Below are 19,926 nucleotides of genomic sequence, written 5' to 3'. Positions count from 1 at the left end.
GTGCAGGTTATGTTCACAGAGTCTGTTACCATAGTGACTGACTCAGAGCTACCTCTCTTTCTGGAACGGATAACTCAGTTTCCCTCATCTCAGGGTTAACTTTGAGTTTTCACATATCCCGCTTTCTGGAATACCCCCTTGTGCAACAACATGTTGAATAAGATATATCAGGCTTTGATAGACACACAAAAATGTTAACAATAAGGCAGCAAATTTCAGCATGATGAAGTATTTTCTATTTTTATACAGATGCACTATTTTGTTTCATGCTGTTTCATGCTATTCTCTTTCATTGGGTCTACAACATTATACCTCCCTGGTCCGAAGCCCTGCAGCTCCTAACTGCTGTGTTTACTCGGGGGTTATGTTTGTGTATACCAACTGTAAATTTCATGTGTGCCTCAGGTACAATATCTGTTTCTGCCAAAGCTGTCCTAAATGGATTAAATGGTACTGTCAATTAACGTCAACATTTTCAGCTATGCCTAGCTGCAGAGCATGGACTCTATTTTGGATTCCACTGCCGGCACGGCACAGGGGCGGCGCAAAGTCAGGTCCGCTTTGCCAATGGATGTGGCCGTGCAGACACAGCCAAGTCCAATCTTCACCAATCACACCAGCTCCTCGCCCCACCTTTAATAACGCCACTGGCGAGGTGCATGGCAAGTTTTGAGGATGACCGAGCCGGCACAGGAAAGTGTCTGACGTCCAAACTTCTGACTGACCTCACTCATGTCTAAATATGAGGTCCTTATATGGTAAATCCTTGGCCTCCTCCTCCTCCTCCTCCTCATCCACTTCAAAGCAATGATGTACTCCATCTTTGTACATAACGTTAAGCATTACAATGATAACATCTGTATTTGGAATGAAATGACGTGGGTAATAGCGGACAACGATCATCACTTTTTTCCATGTGTCTGTCTTTCGAGTGCTTTGAGATAGATGCAGTATATATGCTCTGTAGGATGCTACGGCTGTTTCTGGTTGGCACAGCGACATTGATTAGTTTGCATCCCTGTTTCACCTGTGTACAATGACCATTACGCGTGCCGAATGCGCTGGCGATGTGGTCAGATGAGATACTGATCAAAATATATATCATCGCCATCCTGGCATACCTCTATGTGCCTCGGTTTACCAAAATACCAAGTGCGCTGCACGTCTGCCTGCGCTGCACAAAAATACCACTGTGCGGGGTGCGCACCCTGCGCCCTGCCGGCGGCGGGGACGAAAATAGAGCCCCTTGTATTTGTAATGTTCGTCACATCTACTGGTGCTTATTGGACTCTTTGTTTGCTGCTTGTAATCTATGTATGATTGAATAAGAATGTGTCCTTACCCCAGAGGGCCATGAAGATGGAGAAGAAGACTGTGGCTGGGTTGTCGAACAGGTGGCTGGCTCGAGCTGTACCACATGCTGTCACCAGCCTCCAGTAGCTGCAGGCGTGGTCACACAGTGGACACATGGTGATGTTGTTCCTGGGATCACAAATCTCCATACTGGATAAACAGGGATGGAACGAAAAGATTAATCATTCAAAGGGGAGTGGAAGAGGGCAAAAGGGTGGTGCAGATAAACCAGGACAAGAGTTTAGATTCACGTTCCATGGCACAAACCAAATGCATATAACTACTTAAATATGAAGTGGGAGACATATAGTTATTCAAATCAAGTATGTGCTTCTGCTGTGTTGTCTGAATAAAGCAGCAGTTTTTACATTGTTGTAGATCACGGCACCCCCGTCAACAGGATTTTTGTTCATGGTACCCCAAGCCATTCAACACCCATATATAACACGCATATATGTTAATATATGATGATTATCATTCTTAACAATTTTAAAATTATTACATTATATCAATACTGCTTGTGACTGCTTTTATTGCTTTCAGCCTTAATTTCACCAACAAGATGCTGTCCAGCATCCTTACTCTGTATTCCATAACCCTGTCCAAGACAGTGCAAGTCCAGCTGGTGCTGGTGCTGATGTTTTGTTTCTCTCACTAATTCGTTCATTTCTGTTAGGATCACTGAAAGTAAAATGAAATTGTTACAGCCAGCAAGTATGAAAAAAGCAAAAACAGCAAAAACAATGGCACAGAAGGGTCAAGATAAAACATATACACGATATAGATTTTAAAAAAATCAACTATATTAAAAGCCACAAAAATACTACTGCCCATAAAAGTACTGCAGCCAAGAGAAAACTGATGTATGTTGTATTGCACTTGAGAAATTCTGTTGAATCAGAAGAAATGCTGAACTTCACAAGTCTGCATATGCACAATATGTACAGATTATAAAAAATACACTTGCCAATATGGATAATAAATACAGAGTTATTGCACAGTTGAGAAAAAAAATATACAACAAATTGGAAATTGCACAAGATGTAATGGTATTGCACCAGATAAAAAGGATAACAGTGGTACAAAAACCTGTTGGTTTATGATGTAGAAAAACCCCATCCAAACTAAGTTTTACCCTTAATTGGCTCTTGGCTTTATTAGACATGATTAATCTGTCTTTATCAACAGGCTACGTACCACAGTCCTTTAAAGTAGCTGTAAAACCTCTTCTTCTCTCGAAGGGTTTTAGCCAACTATAGACCGATATCCAACCTCCCCTTTCTCTTGAAAATTCTTGAGAAAGCAGTTGCTAATCAGCTGTGTGACTTTCTACACAACAATAGTTTATTTGAGGGTTTCCAGTCAGGATTTAGAGTGCATCATAACAGAGCACTGGCTAAAGTTACAAATAACCTTCTAATTGCATCAAATAAAGGACTTGTCTCTGTACTAGTCTTCATGCTGCATTCAACACCATTGCCCATGGCATCCTATTACAGAGACTTGAACACTTCATTGGTATTAAGGGAACTGCACTAAGCTGGTTTAAATCCTACTTTTCAGATCGCTCTCAGTTTGTACACGTTAATGATGACTCCTCTGTACTCACTAAAGTCAGCTATGGAGTGCCACAGGGTTCTGTGCTTGGACCAATTCTCTTCAACTTATATATGCTTCCTTTAGGGAAGATTATCAGGAAACACTCCATAAAGTTTTACTGCTATACTGATGATACCTAGCTATATTCATCGAGCCAGAAGAATCAAATCAGTTAACTAGACTGCACGCGTGTCTTCAGGACATAAAAGTATGTGTTTAGGACCTAGCATTTAGCGCTAGGCCCAGAATGCAGGCTTACTTATGGTTACTTAAGCAGAACTGGAGCCAGAGCCTTTAGCTATCAAGCCTCCCCTCCGCTCCTTTGGAACCATCTTCCAGTCTTGCGGGAGGCAGACACTGTCTCTACATTTAAGAGTAGACTTAAAACTTTCCTTTTTGATAAATCTTATAGTTGGGGCTGACTAAGGCTTGCCCTGGACCAGCCCCTAGTTATGCAGCTATAGCATTAGACTGTCGGGGGACCTCCAAAGATACACCAAGCTCCTCTGTTCTTCTCTCCCTCTCCATCTGCATGCTTTCATGTCCTACTAAAGCATGTTACTAACTTAGCTCCTTCCCCGGAATCTTTGTGCTTTGTCGTCTCGCAGGTTCCCATGGATAGTGGTTGAATTTGGATTGTGGTTTACAGCTATGATTACATCCACTGTCACGGTTACTGTGATTGCATTTCTGTCTGTCTCTCTTTCTTGAGGCAGATGGCTGCCCACCCAGAACCTGGTTCTGCTTGAGGTTTCTGCATGTTGAAAGGAAGTTTTTCCTCACCACTGTTGCCAAGTTTTTGCTCATGAGGGAATTGTTGGGTCTTTGTAGATAAAAGAGTTTGGTCTGTATCAGTATGTATCTATATGGAAAGTGTCCTGAGACAACTTCTGTTGTGATTTGGCACTATACAAATAAAATGAATTGAATAGAATTGAAATGCACAGACCACAGTGAATGCACTACAAACAGTGATGGCCATCCATCTTCCCCAAGCATCCCAAACCTGTCCACTAATTCATTAGCCACGTGGTGTCATATGATTTTAGTTTTGTTGGTTAGCTCAGATTCAGTCCTGTCATACCACGTTGGAGTCTCATATGTATCACCATTTCTTAGAGCTCCATTGACCTTCCATTACTGATCTCACCATCACAATTTTACTGACTGATGAGCTCCTGAAAAACTCATGAACAATGAGTTGTCATGTCATTATCTGCCTGTTTAAAATAAAGTGATTTTGATATCGGTACATTATTAGTCATTATAATGCACTCATTAATGTCTCATTCTACAACATATTCTACAACTACTAGGCTATTAACAAGAGTCATCCCTCAATAACCTATTAATCACTGCTTAGTGACAGTAAGTAAGGAAGTAATGTCTGTTCACTGAGTAGCATCTGATTTAAATCATGAAATTTTTTTAGCGTAAGTTGAAAATGTCATCAGCTTTTCATGCTGGTACAGATCAAGGGGGGTGACCTTGTGCAGGGGGAGTGGTGAGGATTTGTAGTTTAGTCAATGTATTAACCTTTTAACACCAGCTATTTTGATAAGTTAGCCAGCTGGCAAGTTAGATAGCTAACAAATAATTTTACTTTACTGTTTGGTCACTTGTTTGGTTTGTAACTAGGGTTGGATCAAACCTCAGTACTCTTTGTTACCAGAATGTCTCCCAGCACCATCAAAAACTGTCTGAAAGCAATCATTAAATGTCTGATTCCCAAAACATTCCTAAAATAAAAACAAGAACAGATGCAGGGTTAGGAGAGAGAAAATATTTTTTGTTTTAGACAGAGAAGACAAGAGAGAACGTTATTTTAGAAGATATTTAGCAATTGATCAAAAATAGAAACGTGGAAAGTTCTGTCCCTCTCTATCTCTCTCCGTCTTTGAGTGTGTGTGTGTGTGTGTGTGTGTGTGTGTGTGTGTGTGTGTGTGTGTGTGTGTGACCTGGTATTTATCATGTTATGGGGACAAAAATCAATGTGACTGTTTACACAGTCACACTGGGGGGACTCACCTGACTTATGGGGACAAAATGCATATCCCCTTAATGTAAATCATTCAATTTTATGGTGAAGACTGAGGATAGGGTTACGGGTTAGGTAAGGTTAGGTATAGGGTAAGGAATAGGCAAATAGTGGTTATGGTTAGGGTTAGGGTTAGGGTAAGGCTCCAGGAAATTAACGTAAGTCTATGTAATGTCCACACAAGTGATAAAAACACAACGTGCGTGCGTGCGTGTGTGTGTGTGTGTGTGTGTGTGTGTGTACCTTGGTATGTTATCATCCACAGTGGCACAGCCATAGAGGAATACAATTACTCCAACAATGGCTGCAGGGATCAGCATCTGTGTGTACACTCCTAACCAGGCAAAATACAGTCCAACCTTCTCCCCAAAATACTTCCTATGGGAGGAGACACCAAAGGTGATACATTTACAACATCAATACTCAATTGTCAAATTAACTATGATACTGTACTATCATAGAACCAAAATGTGAATGACAACAGAATATAATCATTTGAAAACAAACTGTGTTTAGAAACAATAATTTCACAAAGTGTTCCTGAGTCCATGTAGTATCCTTACTATAATAACAAGGTGGTGGACCCCGCTCCAACCTTGCTTGTGAATGAATGAGCCTTTGAAGGATGTCCCTCTGCTCTGATACACAATCATGATACTATCACCAAGATTATTGCAAAGAATGCTGAGAACTCTAGAATATTATTTTCCACTATTGACCTCAACAATGGCCCCATACACAGTTTTCTGCATCAAACTGTGAAGAATTTGTATCATTCTTCAATAACATACTACTATTACTACTACTACTACCACTATGACTACTACTACTACTACTAATAATAATAATAAACTTTTTCTGTATAGCATGTCATACAAGAATTTCCACTGAAAGAACGGAAAGTACTGTAAAACCAACTTGATAATGACAAAAAGGCTGAAAATGCATAAAACCACAGAATAAAATAATAAAATAAAGTTAAATAGAGTACATAGAATGCATAAAATCAAGTAAAATGCCATATTTTAAAATAAGAGCAGAAGTGAAAAGCACAAAGCAAAGCCAAAACGTTTCAGACCTGTTTCAGGAAGCTAAAAACTTATCTCTTTCAGCTTCAGCCTTTAACTAGCTATGACTTCCTGATACAGGTCTGAAACTTTTGGGCCTTGCCCCGTACTCTATTCAACTTTATTTTATTATCATTATTCAGTGGTTTTCCATTTTATGTAATGCATTTGGTTTATTTTCATCATCATCCTATCCTATACTATTATTATCAAATGGCTTTTATTCTCCATCTTATTTTACTTACGTTTTTTATCCCTGTTTTTATGTTCATTCTGTCTTTTTTATGTGATGCACTTGGTGCATGTCATTATGTGATTATTTGTTGTTAAGCACTTTGAGCTGCATTTCTTGTATGAAAGTTGCTGAACAAATTAAGTTTATTGTTATTATTATTATTATCACTATTATTATTATTTTGGAATTGGGATTGTGCCTTACCCATATGAGATCATGGTAAATATGATTAGGTAATGTTTATCAACATTAAAGCCGCATTTATGTAGAGTTGCCCTTTCCTGTTGTTTTTGGATGTGTGAAATAATTTTCAACCTCTTACTTCCTCTACCAACATAAACACACTTTTATCCCAGTCTTACGAACAAGATCATTTTGCGACATTAATAAAACAGCTGATATGATAATTTTAGGAAACTGCATCATCATGCTTGTTATGTGTGACATGCAACGTCAGCGCTACAGTCCATGAGCAGTGTGGGTATAATCAGCAAAGCATCTGCTTATGAGTGTCCTCATCATCTTTCCTGCCTGCAGGGTGCAGGCACCAGCTGTGGCAGACATATGAAATCTGGCAATGTTTATTAGAATTTACTTGATGGGAGTAACAAGAGCACTGCTATTTGACCTGATGAGTCCAATAGGCTGGTACTTGTAGAAGACACTGTAGCTGGCCCATTCCTCATACAGCAGCTGTGAAGAGATAAAGGAATTGATGATTACGGTAAATGTCCATACATTATATTATATAGTAAAAACAGGCCATTATCTGCACATTTTGCTGTTTTATTTATTTATCCATCCATCCATCCATCCATCCATCCATTTTCTATGCCGCTTATCCCTTTCGGGGTCGCGGGGGGGCCGGAGCATATCTCGGCTGTCAACGGGCGAGAGGCGGGGTACACCCTGGACCGGTCGCCAGCCGATCACAGGGCACATACACACACTATTCACACTCACACTCACACCTAGGGGCAATTTAGAGTCACCAATCAACCTAATGAGGCAATATTTGTGAATGATAGATGGTGTAACTCCAGGCACATCACTATCAAAGAGCAGCACTGCTGCCCAGAGATTGAGCTGTTGGCTGTTAGTCTGAGGTCATTTTATCTGCCGCGGGAGTTCTCACACCATAGTGGTAGCTGTGTATATTCCTCCCTCTGCTAATGCCGAAAGCCTGTGATCAGCAGGCTGCAGACTCAGAAACCACAGGCCCTCTTACTGATCTCTGGGGATTTTAATCATGCCTCTCTGTCCTCCACTCTGCCCAAATTCATTCAGTATGTCACGTGTGCCACCAGAGACAATAAAACACTGGACTTATTCTATGCCATCACCAAGGAGGTGTATGAATCATCTCCCCTCCCTCCTCTGGGAAGAGCTGAACACAACCTGGTTCATCTCCTGCCTGTATACAGGCCCCTTATCAACAGGCAACCAGCTGTGTCCCGCACAGTGAAGAGGTTGTCTGACAAGGCTGAAGAGGCTCTGAAGGACTGCTTTGAGACAACCGTGTGGGATATATTCAGCGACTCTCATGAGGAGGACATCGACAGTTTGACAGACAACATCACAGACTACATAAACTTCTACCCACCAGGACTGTACGGTGTCACTCTAACAACCACCCCTGGATTAATCCTGACATTGAGGCTCTTTTAAAGGAGAAGAAGAGGGCCTTCAAGTCAGGAAACCAAGAAGAGCTGAAAACTGTTCAGAGGGAACTCAGAAGGAAAATCAGGGAGGGGAAGGACAGATACAGGAGGAGAATGGAGGAACAGCCGCAGGAGAACAACACCAGGGGAGTCTGGAGAGGCCTGAAAACCATTTCAGGCCACCAGGAGCCAAACTCCCAAGTACCCCACTGACCCCCCCCCCCTCCACACACACAGTATTCAGCTCACCGCCACCAGCTCATCGGTTCCTTTTCCTGGACCTCAGCAGTGCTTTCAACACCATCAGGCCAGCCATCCTGAGAAACAAGCTGGAGCTTTCAGGAGTGGACCAACACCTCACATGCTGGATAGTGGATTACCTTTCCAACCGCCCACAGTATGTGAGGACACGGGACTGTGTGTCAGGGACTGTCCTCTGCAGTGTAGGGGCCCCCCCAGGGAAAGGTGCTGGCACTGTTCCTCTTCACCCTCTATATGGCTGACTTTTCCCACCTGTCACCCAGCTGCCACCTGCAGAAGTTCTCTGATGACTCTGTTGTAGCCTCTGCCATTTTCTATGGTGTAGTCTGCTGGGGGAGCAGCATCACAGCAGCTGACAGGAAGAGGCTGGACAAACTCATTAGGAAGGCCAGCTCTGTCCTGGGATGCCCTCTGGAACTGGTGGAGGAGGTGAGGGAGAGGAGGATGACAGCCAAGCTGTCCACCATGACAGTCAATGACTCCCACCCCCTCTAACACACACTCACTGCACTGAGGAGCTCCATCAGTGACAGGATGCTACATCCAAAGTGTGTGAAGGAGCGGTATCACAGGTCTTTCCTTCCTGCAGCCGTCAGACTGTACAACAAAAACTGCTCCAAGTAATCTGCAAATTATCTGTAAATCATCTGCAAATTATCTGTGCAATAATCTGGGCAAGGCTGCACAGTGGAGCAGCAGGTAGTGTGCGTGCCTCACAGCAAGAAGGTTGCCGGTTCGATCACCGGGTGGGGCCTTTCTGTGTGAAGTTTGCATGTTCTTCCTGTGCATGCATGGGTTCTCTCCGGGCACTCCGGCTTCCTCCCACAGACCAAAAACATGCTCATTAGGTTAATTGGTAGCTGTAAAATTGCCCCTAGGTGTGAGTGTGAATATGAATGGTTTGTTTGTGCCCTGCGATTGACTGGCGACCGGTCCAGGGTGTACCCCGCCTCTCGCCCGTTGACGGCTGGGATAGGCTCCAGCACCCCCCGCAACATTGAAAGGGATAGGCAGTATAGAAAATGGATGGATGGATGGATAATCTGGGCAATAATTGGTGCAATAATCTGTGCAATCCATCGTGTACATAACAGTCTGCAAATACAATTAATAATTTAAGATAATGTTTATTTTTATTACACTCTTTTATATATACTTATTGTTTTTACTCTATCTATCTAATCTATCTTTTACTGATGTAAATTGGAATTTCCCCTTGCGGGACTAATAAAGGTATATTGAATTGAATTGAATTGAATTGAATTGAATTGAATTGAATTGAATTGAATTGAATTGAATTGAATTGAATTGAATTGAATTGAATTGCTACTCGGCTAACAGCACTGTGGAATGGTGGAGCTGACAAACACAATCACACATTCCATTCACATGCAGAGCAGTGACCTACAGGACAACAAGAGCAGACTTTTGATCACAAGAGGCAGGTCTGGAGGACCATTTGGATGGCGGATCACAGCAGACTGAGCCCGTGAGACAAAACAACACTCTCATTCCTACAGCTGAGGGAAACCTGTTTCTTAAACATATGCATATGCATGTGTGGGATTGTGACATACAGTATATCAAAATGTTGCTGTGGAGGGACCAAGCTGAAGCTTTTCTGATGCTTGAGAAAATGGGAATTATTAGGCCGTTGCCTTGGTGACACACAGCCAACAGTATAATTATGGAGAGTGTTAGCAGGGGAGGAGATTACTTCAGACTCAGCATGAACTCTTATTTTCTTGCCAATAGCCGGGTTAATTTTATTCTTGTAGGGCAGGAGAAAATTCTCAGAAATTCAAAAATGCTGTCATGTTAGCATGACTTCGTTATCATTTAAAACAATCCCTCATGTCAAAACTAGTTGAGTAGCATGTTTCAGTCACTTACAGATAATGTATTGCTCTGGACAAGCCATCCAAAAGCTGGTAATTTCAAAATAAAAACACCTTTCCAGACATTCATATTTATGAAAAGAATTTTCATTTAGTCACCTGAAGTTTTCTAAATAAACTTTAAAGTTTCCATGAATCATTTCAAATGCTTGGCTCTGTATTCAAAATAAGTTCCCTGGGTTAGCTGTTGTAGGTAACTTGCAAACTATAGCAAACATCACGAAAAACTAAAAGGAAATGGCATTTCACCAATATGGAAGGATTTCATTTTGGCCTGGCAAAATAGTTTTAAAACTTATAGGAAGGCGTTCTGCAATGACAGGGCAGCCTATTGCTCATTGTTAAAGGAGGAAAATAAGAACAACCCCAGGATTCTTTTCAGCACTGTAGCTAGGCTGATAGAGAGTTATAACTCCATTGAAGCATGTACTCCTACAGGCCTCAGTAGTAATGACTTCATGAGCATTTTTAATGATACAAATTCTAACTATTAGAGACAAACTTGATCACCTCCTGCTCTCAACTAGTACTGATTACCTTCAAAATAGACTGCTTTTCTCCCACCAACCTTCACCCACTAACTTCAGCAATTTCTTCAGACAAAACCATCAACATTTATCTTAGAACCCAACCCAACTAGGTTGCATAAAGAAGTTTTGCCCTTAATTGGCACCTCTTTTCTTGATATGATCAACCTGTTTTTATCAACACCCTATGTACCACAGTCCTTTGAAGTAGCTGTAATAAAACCTGTCATTAAACAGTCCACTCTTAATCAAGGGTTTTTACCAACTATAAGACCTATATCTAACCTCCCCTTTCACTCTAAATCTTTGAGGAAGCAAGTTGTGTGACTTTCTACATAACAGTAGTTTCTTTAAGGATTTCTGTTAATTCATTTTTCATTGCCAGCTATATTTATGAGTGAAGCAAGATGAAACCAGTCTGTTAACTAAACTTCAAGCATGTCTTAAAGATATACAGACCTGGATGGAGACCTGAATTTTCTGCAACTTAACTCAGACAAAAGCTGAAGTTATAGTACTTGGCCTTAAACACGTTAGAAGCTCTAGATCTAATGAGCTAAATATTCTCTAGATGGCATTGCCTCAGCCTTAGGCACCACTGTAAGGAATCTGTGAATTATCTTTGATCAGGATATATCCTTACACAAATTTCAAGAATTGCCTGTTTTCACTTTTCTTGCAAAAATTGGGCACATCTCAAAACGATGCAGAAAATCTACACCGACCGTGTATTACTTCCAGGATTGTGGATCATGGTTGCGGCTACCACCTTGGTCCGACTTCACACCCACTGCTAATGTTATTTTTACTAGACATATTTCTATTATTATTACACACATAATATGGTGATTATATTATTATACAATTATATTAGCTATTCATGTTTTATTAATATATGCATATTTTATCATACACATAACATATACTGCCATATACTCTATACTCTAAACCAGGGGTGGGCAACCTGCTCTACAAAGGGCCGCTGTGGCTGCAGGTCTTCTTTCCAACCAAGCAAGAGCTCACAGTTTGACCAATCAGCTGTCTGAAGAGTGAGATCAGTTGATTGAATGAGTCAAGTCTGGTGTGCTGCTGCTTGGTTGGAAAGAAGACCTGCAGCCACAGCGGCCCTTTGTGGAACAAGTTGCCCCCCCCCCCCCCCCGCTCTAAACCCATCTAAAACCCAGGCAGATGGCTGCCCAGCCAGAGCCTGGTTCTGTCTGAGGTTTCCGCCTGTTAAAAGGAAGTTGTTGTTTTTTTTTCATCACCATCACCAAGTGCTTGCTCAGGGGAATTGCTGGGTCTCTGAATATTTAAGACTATGGTCCTGACTTGCTCTATATGGACGGTTTCATGAGGCAACTTTGGTGATATAAATACGAATTTTAAATTGAATTGAATTTGATCTGATACAGACATAGTATTCAGTAATTTTATTGTTATGGCTCATTTTAAATTTACTAGACTTCTGATTCACTTTATTGACTGGTGGACTAGCTCTGCTTACCTTCCTGTCATTAGGTTCTGCATTCACCCCCTCGATGTCACCCTGTAATATTCACATACATACACAGACAAGCCCCCCCCCCCACAGTTTTATTTTCAATGAATACAATTTAACACAAAATTATGAATTGTCATTTGTGAGATACTGACAGTAATTGTAGTCACAAATAGATTTATTATACATAAATTAGAATACAGTAGAGTACAGTGCAGCAGAATGCTTTGATAGTGTCTGATACTCACATCATGCAGAGGATAAGCAGATGTATAGACACCATTAGCTAGCAGACTGGTGATCCCTGTAAAAAGGCATATTCAATAGGATTATTATCGGGGGGGGGGGGGGGGGGGGGGGGGGGTCCAAAATGCAGCAGAAGGGATCTGGAAGAAAAATTACCAATCAAGTTATCAAGTTAGTTAAACTTAGAGATGACTAGTGTTACATTTCCTCTTTGGTGATCTGATGATGATATACGATGATTCTCACTGACCTCCAAGTAGAACAACTCCACATAGTTTACAATATACCATACAACTGCAAGCACACATTCACACATCACAATCAACATAAACAAAATGAACATTTACACACTGATGTCACACAGTATATAAAAACAGGAAGTGTTCAGGCACATCCTCCTTTTTTTCCTGGAACACATGGTGGGTTAGGTAGGTAGGTAAGTAACAACTTGAGTAAGTAAACCTAACAAAACTTATTGTTTCTTATTCCGTCTTCTACTGTAAGCAGAAATGGTGGTATGTTAACTGTAAACAAACATAATGCAAAATACAAACAAACCCGGATAGCATGTACCTGCAAATTATGGATAACTACTGGAACTATGGCCAAACCAACAATTCACAAGCATGATTGAAGATGTAAGCAAGATGGGTGAAAATGGTGTCTCCTCACCCACTTTGTCACAATCAGAATACACACAGAAAAATAATGGTTCTTGAATGGTTCTTTAAAATGGTCTATGGTTCCTCGAAGAACCATCACCTACTGGAGAACCATTTTATTTGGTGAATGGTTCTTCAGATTCCTCATATGGTTCTTTGGAATTTTAAAAGGTTCTTGATTCCTATTTGAATTATTTAATGATGGGTAATGAGTTGACTTAATAGAAACCATACTGTCCCTGTTTTTTTTGGGGGGGGGGGTACAGTATATGTTGTGCAACTGTACATTATAGCCTACATAAAAGCCTACATAAAAGCACTATAGGAACAATCTAACAATCTATATTAGGCTATTCAGCACTGTCTTCATTATAGTTGTGGTGTCGAGGTGGAAGGATTTCTAAAACAATTATATTGAAATTGGCTTAAAGGAGGATTGAGAGAGAGTGGCAAACAAGATCCTCACATATTGACATCATGTCGATCCTCACATAATATATTGACATTGTGTCGCTCCTCAAACAATGTTTTGACAACTCATCCGGTCAAAACAAATTCAATACAAAATTATGTCGAATTATTTAAAATATGGGTAAATATACATATATCAAAACTTTAAATGCAGTAAGAAAGCCATTTACAGCTCAGCGTTGTTTTTAAAGTAATGGCGATTAATCCATTTCTGGCTAATTGAAAAGCAGAAAACATTTTTATTTTGTGTTGTTTTAAAGATTGGCATGTATGTGGTTTGACTTAGTTTGGTTGCCGTATGTAGCTCCAAAGATGGCTGACCTGACTACGCATGTGTGACTCACATCGTATCAATCCTCACATAATCCTACTTTGGGCATGTCATTACATGTCTAGCTACAATCTGATACCGGCTCACAACAAGATGCAATGCATTATGAACTCACTCACTCACTCACTCACTCACTCACTCACTCACTCACTCACTCACTCACTCACTCACTCACTCACTCTATCGTGCGCTCTCTCTGTCTCACACACACTCACTCGCACAAACAAACAAAATTGCGCCATCTGTCGGCCCCTCCCACTTCTTCCTCCGCTCTGAGCGAAGTTTGCGCCGCCATCAGGATTAACATATTATGAAGCCAGTGGAGGTGAGGTAAGGTTCTTTTCTACTTTTAACATGTTTTACTTGATGTTAGAATGTCAACGGTGATGTAGAACTTGTAGTAGTTACGTTTGGTTGTGACTATAACCTCAGGGGCAGAGGGAAAATACAATGCCATTGTGTATAGTTGCAGCTAACTGCTAACATTAATTTGAGGTAACAAATGTTAGCTAAAAGCTAAAAAGGCATATAGTTGAAGATTACTTGCATGTAAACTAGTGTAAAACTTCTGTTAAGTTATTGAAGACATTATGAGTAATGTGGCCTGTGTTACGTAAATGCCTATGGCAGGTTAATGTATTTAAACACGGTGCCAAACAGAGACACACACATTTTAACCCGTTCACACGCTCACACCCCACACCTTGTATTTCTCACGCAGAGAAATTACCAGCATAACGCCCACCAAGTTCCTTCGCTATTTTTTTGTAACCGTGGAACGGGTAGAGGAATCAGTGATATGCCGGTCGCGAACGAAACGGCTGTAGGATTAGGTTCTTGAAAGTAAACGATCGGAACCCGCTCCTCCTTGGGAGCCGGAGCAGGAGCCGCCTTTTTTTTCTCGTTTATTTTTTTTTCCAGTTCAAGCTACACGTGATTGGTCAACTAGATGCGTGGTGGCTTCTGTGTGTACGCGCAGGAGGGGGAGGGGTGGGGGTTACAGAAACAGTGCACGCGTGCGCGCACACATCTGCGACCCGCCGCCGCTTAATGTCAATGAAAACCTGAGAGCGCTGAAACAGCGTCAGTCCATCTAAAACTACCACACTTTCATGGCAGGCAGTCAGTAAGCACGAGCATTTTAAATGTACTGAGTTGAGCTCTGTATTTCCTTACAGAATACCGAAGAAGCTGTGTGATGTTCAGTAAATGCAGGCGGTGTGAAGACAAAGTAAGTGGGCTTTATCCTGTCAAACAACTGCACACACACACACACACACACACACACACACACACACACACACACACACACACACACACCCCTCCAATACTAATTTTTAGTCTGATGTGCAATGTTGCCATGAAGTTGTGTAAAAACGATTTATTTCATTGTGTTTGTCCAATGGAATTAGAGTTGGCTTTGATTTATGAAAAAAACATCATTGCCTTTGAGATATTAAAGTAACTGCTGCAGGACTAACATTTGGAAAGAGCATTGTGATCAAATAATTAAATATCAGTAGTATGGAGAATGCAGTATGTATAGCATTGTAATTCATACGGCAGCCAGGGCTTGTAACTGGAGGGTCACCTGTACGAATCCCAGGACTGACAGGTGAAGGACTGCCCCTGAGGCACCTGACTCCCACTGCTCCCTGGGCGCAGTAATGTGTGCTGCCCACTACTCCTGCGCCTCGTGTGTGTGTTCACTAACACTGGTGTGTAAAAAGGACAGGTTAAATGCAGAGGTTAAATTCACTACTCACTGTTTCAGTTGTGTTTGTGCGATTAATTCAAATTTAATTTTCATTTTATTCATTTAATATGTGTAATTGTAATCCAATGCACATATTTGTATTGCGTTTTTAGATTATGTATGGTTTTATATCAATGGTGGAATCTAGCCACAAGCAACTCTAAATTCTATTTTAAATTTCTTGAAGAGTTACAGAGAGTTACAACACAAACCATTGACAGCCCAGTGGTTTTTAAACAAAAGATTGCAGCTTTACATATTTGGTAAAACCATATTATTCATTGTTATTTGTGTCATTTGGGCATGTCATTACATGTCTAGCTACAATCTGATACCGGCTCACAACAAGATGCAATGCATTATGAACTCACTCACAGGCCTGATGGTGAACACAGCCATCCTCCTCCTAACATCAGTCTTCAAAGAGAATGCTTCGCAGCCGTTTGGGATCAATAAGGTTAGTTTTGAGTTGATTTGGAGGGTGCAGGGGTGCAATAAAAAAGAATAACCTGAATAACATTTTTCAGATGAAGCAGGGACCTCTCACTACATATTGTAGAAAATTGTGTTGCAGATTAAACTTTTTCATAGATTTCATAGACTTGTTTGACAGCAAATCATGAGCTTGTAGATCTGCTATGTCCGGTTAATGTTCCCCTCAGAATAGGGATTCTAAAGGCCCATTTATACCCTCCGTAAATAAAGGATGAAACAGCCTCCGGATACAGATGAAAGCGTCCGTATCCTGTTTCATCCGTCAGTTTGTCCGTCGGCTCTGAGCTTAGCCATCCGGAGCTCTCCGGACGAAACCACTCGAAACCACCAGAAGTCGTGAGGGCAGTGTAGAGTCAAAATGAGCAAAATGAGTCAAACTAAAAACCGACGAAGAAGAGAACCAGCTCTACGTCAAAAAAAAGATTCGTCTAATTTTTTTTTCCTATTTCTCAGTACCATAGACATAATATACGTAGACACCTCATTGACTGACGCTTCCTATTGGAGTTGACGTTCAGCGCGGCCGCCATCTTGGATGGGTCTCCCATGCGTCCCCAGTGCATTTATTTCTATGGAGGAAGGTGTATGTCCAGCTACAATTATCATCATAACTCCTCTAGTTTCTACCCGATTTTCACACGGTTTGGTTTGTTACAAACGTCAGAGATGTAGCTATGATACAGGACGGTGTCACACATTAAAAACAAATGCTTTCATGCTGAAATACTTTGTCTTTGTTAAAGAGCATAATACAGACATATGGTATGGCCCATTAATAAATGTATAAATGAATTAATTTTAGATTTTAATAAAGAAACAGTTTGATTGTTCATTTGATTTCTCTCTCTCTCTCTCTCTCTCTCTCTCTCTCTCTCTCTCTCTCTCACACACACACACACACACATGCACACACACACGCGCACACACACACACACACACACACACACACACACACACACACACACACACACACACACACACACACACACACACACACAATCATGGCCCTTCTGTACACACCAATAACACAAGAATTTGTGTTTTTGTTTTTGTGTGCTGAGTTTATTTAATGTTAAGTTAAGCACAGGCACATGCACGCGTGCGCACGCACACAACACACGCACAAAAAACAGACATAACCTGTTGACATGCGCATTAAACTTTGAGTAAGTTTTTATACTCATTTGTGTTGGAATAAAACTTCACCAAAACAAACTGTCGAAACGAGGATCATCATGTGTGTCGGCCCACAGTCCACTGCTGCTTTCAAACACACACACGTACACACACACACGTACACACACACACACACACACACACACTCACTCACACACACACACACACACCGTCTGGCCTGACGTGTCTAAATTTAAACAACTGTTGACAGCTTTAGGATGACAAAGATTCCATAATAGCCTGGACTGAAACTGCTGATGTTTGTGATATACACTGATTTTAACACATACATACATACAAAGCTCCCATATATTCCTGCTCAGTACAGTTTTTCCTTCTTTCTTTTTTTTTTTAAGGCCTGGAAAAGTTAGCTTTAAAATTCCAGGTCATTCCAGCGTCTTACACTACCCTGTTAAGCTTGTATCTGAGGCTGGGAAGCCAAATAAAATAAAATAATTTACGTTGACTTTGGTTGGCTCTGGTGCTAGTGGAGACCCACCCAATATGGCGGCGATGCTGGATTACGCTCCAGCACGTAATGAGGCGTCTACGTATATTATGTCTATGCTCAGTACTGTCATTATAATAACCTCCTCTACTGACGCCATTAGTGATGCCGGTATATGCTGACAGAAGCGTTGACAAGGCATCGGCTGCCATGACAACGGCTCTGTAATTTATGACTCGACATTGTCCCCTAGAGGACACACTGACAAAACGCTGAAAACGGACGGAGGTATGAAGGCACCCTACGGAGGCAACGTGTGGGACGGACGGACGGATTTCGTCCGGATCCGGAGGGTATAAATGGGCCTTAAGGTTCAAGTGACATTTGACGGCCTGGCTGTATTACCTCTGAGGACTCCCTAGGGGTCCTGGACCCCCTGTTGAAGACATGACCTGCAGTATTTATACTTTATTTTACATGTGTGATGTTTGTATATATGAAATAAGTTATACATACTGTGGTGTGTTTCAATTACATGTAATAGGGTGTGCAGAGAATTTCATTGGACATTGTTTCTTTATTGTGGTGCCTCACAACAATAAAAGCTACAGAATAGAACAGTATTTTAAGTCTGAAATGTATTCTTTCAGGAGCCACTGAACCCAACACCCACTATCATAATCAGCAGCAGTGACGACAAGCCCCTGAATCACAGCACCAAAGTCAACATCAAAATGGACGGTTTAAAATTTGATTTTATGTTTATGTTTTTAGACTGTTTTAAAATGTTTGTAAGATATTAAATAAAATGAGTAATAACTAATGTTCTCTCATGTTCATCTTTGACACTCCAAATTTGTTATATTTAAAAGTTTAAAGTGTAATGAGTCAATTATTACCCAAAGAACCATTCTTGGCTGAAGAACCATTATAAAATGGTTCTTTATTGAACCAATTGGATCCACCAAGAACCATTTTCAAAAAGGTTCTTCAGAGAACTTTTTATTGACACCATTATTGAACCAGAAACGGTTCCTCAAAGAACCATTCTGTGATGGTTCTTTGAGGTACCTTTAATGGTTCTTTATCAAACCATTAGAATAAATGGTTCTTTAAAGAACCTTAGTGTAAAAGGTTCTTTCTGGATCCAAATATGGTTCTTCTATGGAATCACTCTGAAGAACCATTTTCAGTTCCAGTTGGAACCTTTATTTTTCTGTGTGTAGGATAGCTGGTTCAAAGTGAAATGCTGTGGACATCCATGCATTATATAGATGAAAACAAAAAAGAGCATTTAAATTCAGTATTTACTTTATGTATTACTTGAAGGATGTGTACTCATCACTTACACATTATGCTTGATTTGTGATTTTGACAGAAGCTGAGACAATTGGTGAGAGCGTGATCATGAAAATGGATGGAAGAGATAGTATAAATACAGTCAGCGGTGGAGCAGGCAGCATTTTTCTCCCTCTTGCTTGACAGCTTTGCTGTTTTTCTCTCTGTGGGATCCACTAAAATCCATATAGTATATTTTGCAAGGAGCATGACATTGCTTTGACGTTGCTCTTCATTAATTACATATAAGCCTCCACCTATGTGGTGAGATACTTGCGCAAACTTTTAGCCTTTTTGGCAGGTATACTATTTCTTCTTCTTCTTCTTCTTCTTCTTCTTCTTCTTCATCTTCATTTTCTTTTTCATCCTCATCATTGGCAGATGCCGTTTGAGTAAATGACTCATCATCACTCGATGTTACAGCTACTGTTCTACATGCTGCCATCTGTTGTACTGGAGGGGAATGAAGGGGGGGGGTTGTGCCTTCTGAAGACCTTTCTTTTTTTTTGAATTTAGAAAGGTTGGAAATACAGGAGAATTACGGGAAAATATTTACATGGGAGGACAGCGGGAAAGATGGGTAAAATACAGGAAAATCCTGGGAAAATAACTGCCCGGAGCAATTGCATATTGCATATTGATTTATTCCTTGTATTAGAGCAGTGTTTCTCAATTTCAGTCCTCAGGATCCACTGCCCTGCATGTTTTAAATATTTCCCTCCTCCACCACACCTGATTCCAATGATCAGCTTGTCATCAAGCTCAAGCTGTGCAGTGGCCTGATAATGAGCCACTCATTTGAATCAGGTGTGTTGGAGCAGGAAACTTCTAAAACATGTAGGGCAGGGGGGCCCGAGGACCGGAAT

The 19,926-nt window shown here is 40.9% G+C and overlaps 1 protein-coding gene across 1 annotated transcript in view; it reads right to left on the bottom strand.

Moving 5' to 3' along the window:
* ano1a (anoctamin 1, calcium activated chloride channel a) overlaps window positions 1-19,926 on the bottom strand; it is a 109,020-nt gene that overhangs the window by 46,768 nt on the left and 42,326 nt on the right. Inside the window, exons 8-12 of the mRNA XM_070963705.1 lie at window positions 12,386-12,441; window positions 12,144-12,185; window positions 6,921-6,985; window positions 5,234-5,368; window positions 1,343-1,503 (exon numbers count right to left, since the gene is read on the bottom strand). Of these exons, the coding sequence (XP_070819806.1) occupies window positions 1,343-1,503; window positions 5,234-5,368; window positions 6,921-6,985; window positions 12,144-12,185; window positions 12,386-12,441 (459 nt within the window). The remainder of the gene's footprint in view (window positions 1-1,342; window positions 1,504-5,233; window positions 5,369-6,920; window positions 6,986-12,143; window positions 12,186-12,385; window positions 12,442-19,926) is intronic.

Source organism: Chaetodon trifascialis, chromosome 1, assembly GCF_039877785.1.
Source record: "Chaetodon trifascialis isolate fChaTrf1 chromosome 1, fChaTrf1.hap1, whole genome shotgun sequence".
Lineage (NCBI taxonomy): Eukaryota > Metazoa > Chordata > Actinopteri > Chaetodontiformes > Chaetodontidae > Chaetodon > Chaetodon trifascialis.
Note: the sequence above shows the minus strand (reverse complement) of the source record. Positions and strands in the feature narration are given on the sequence as shown.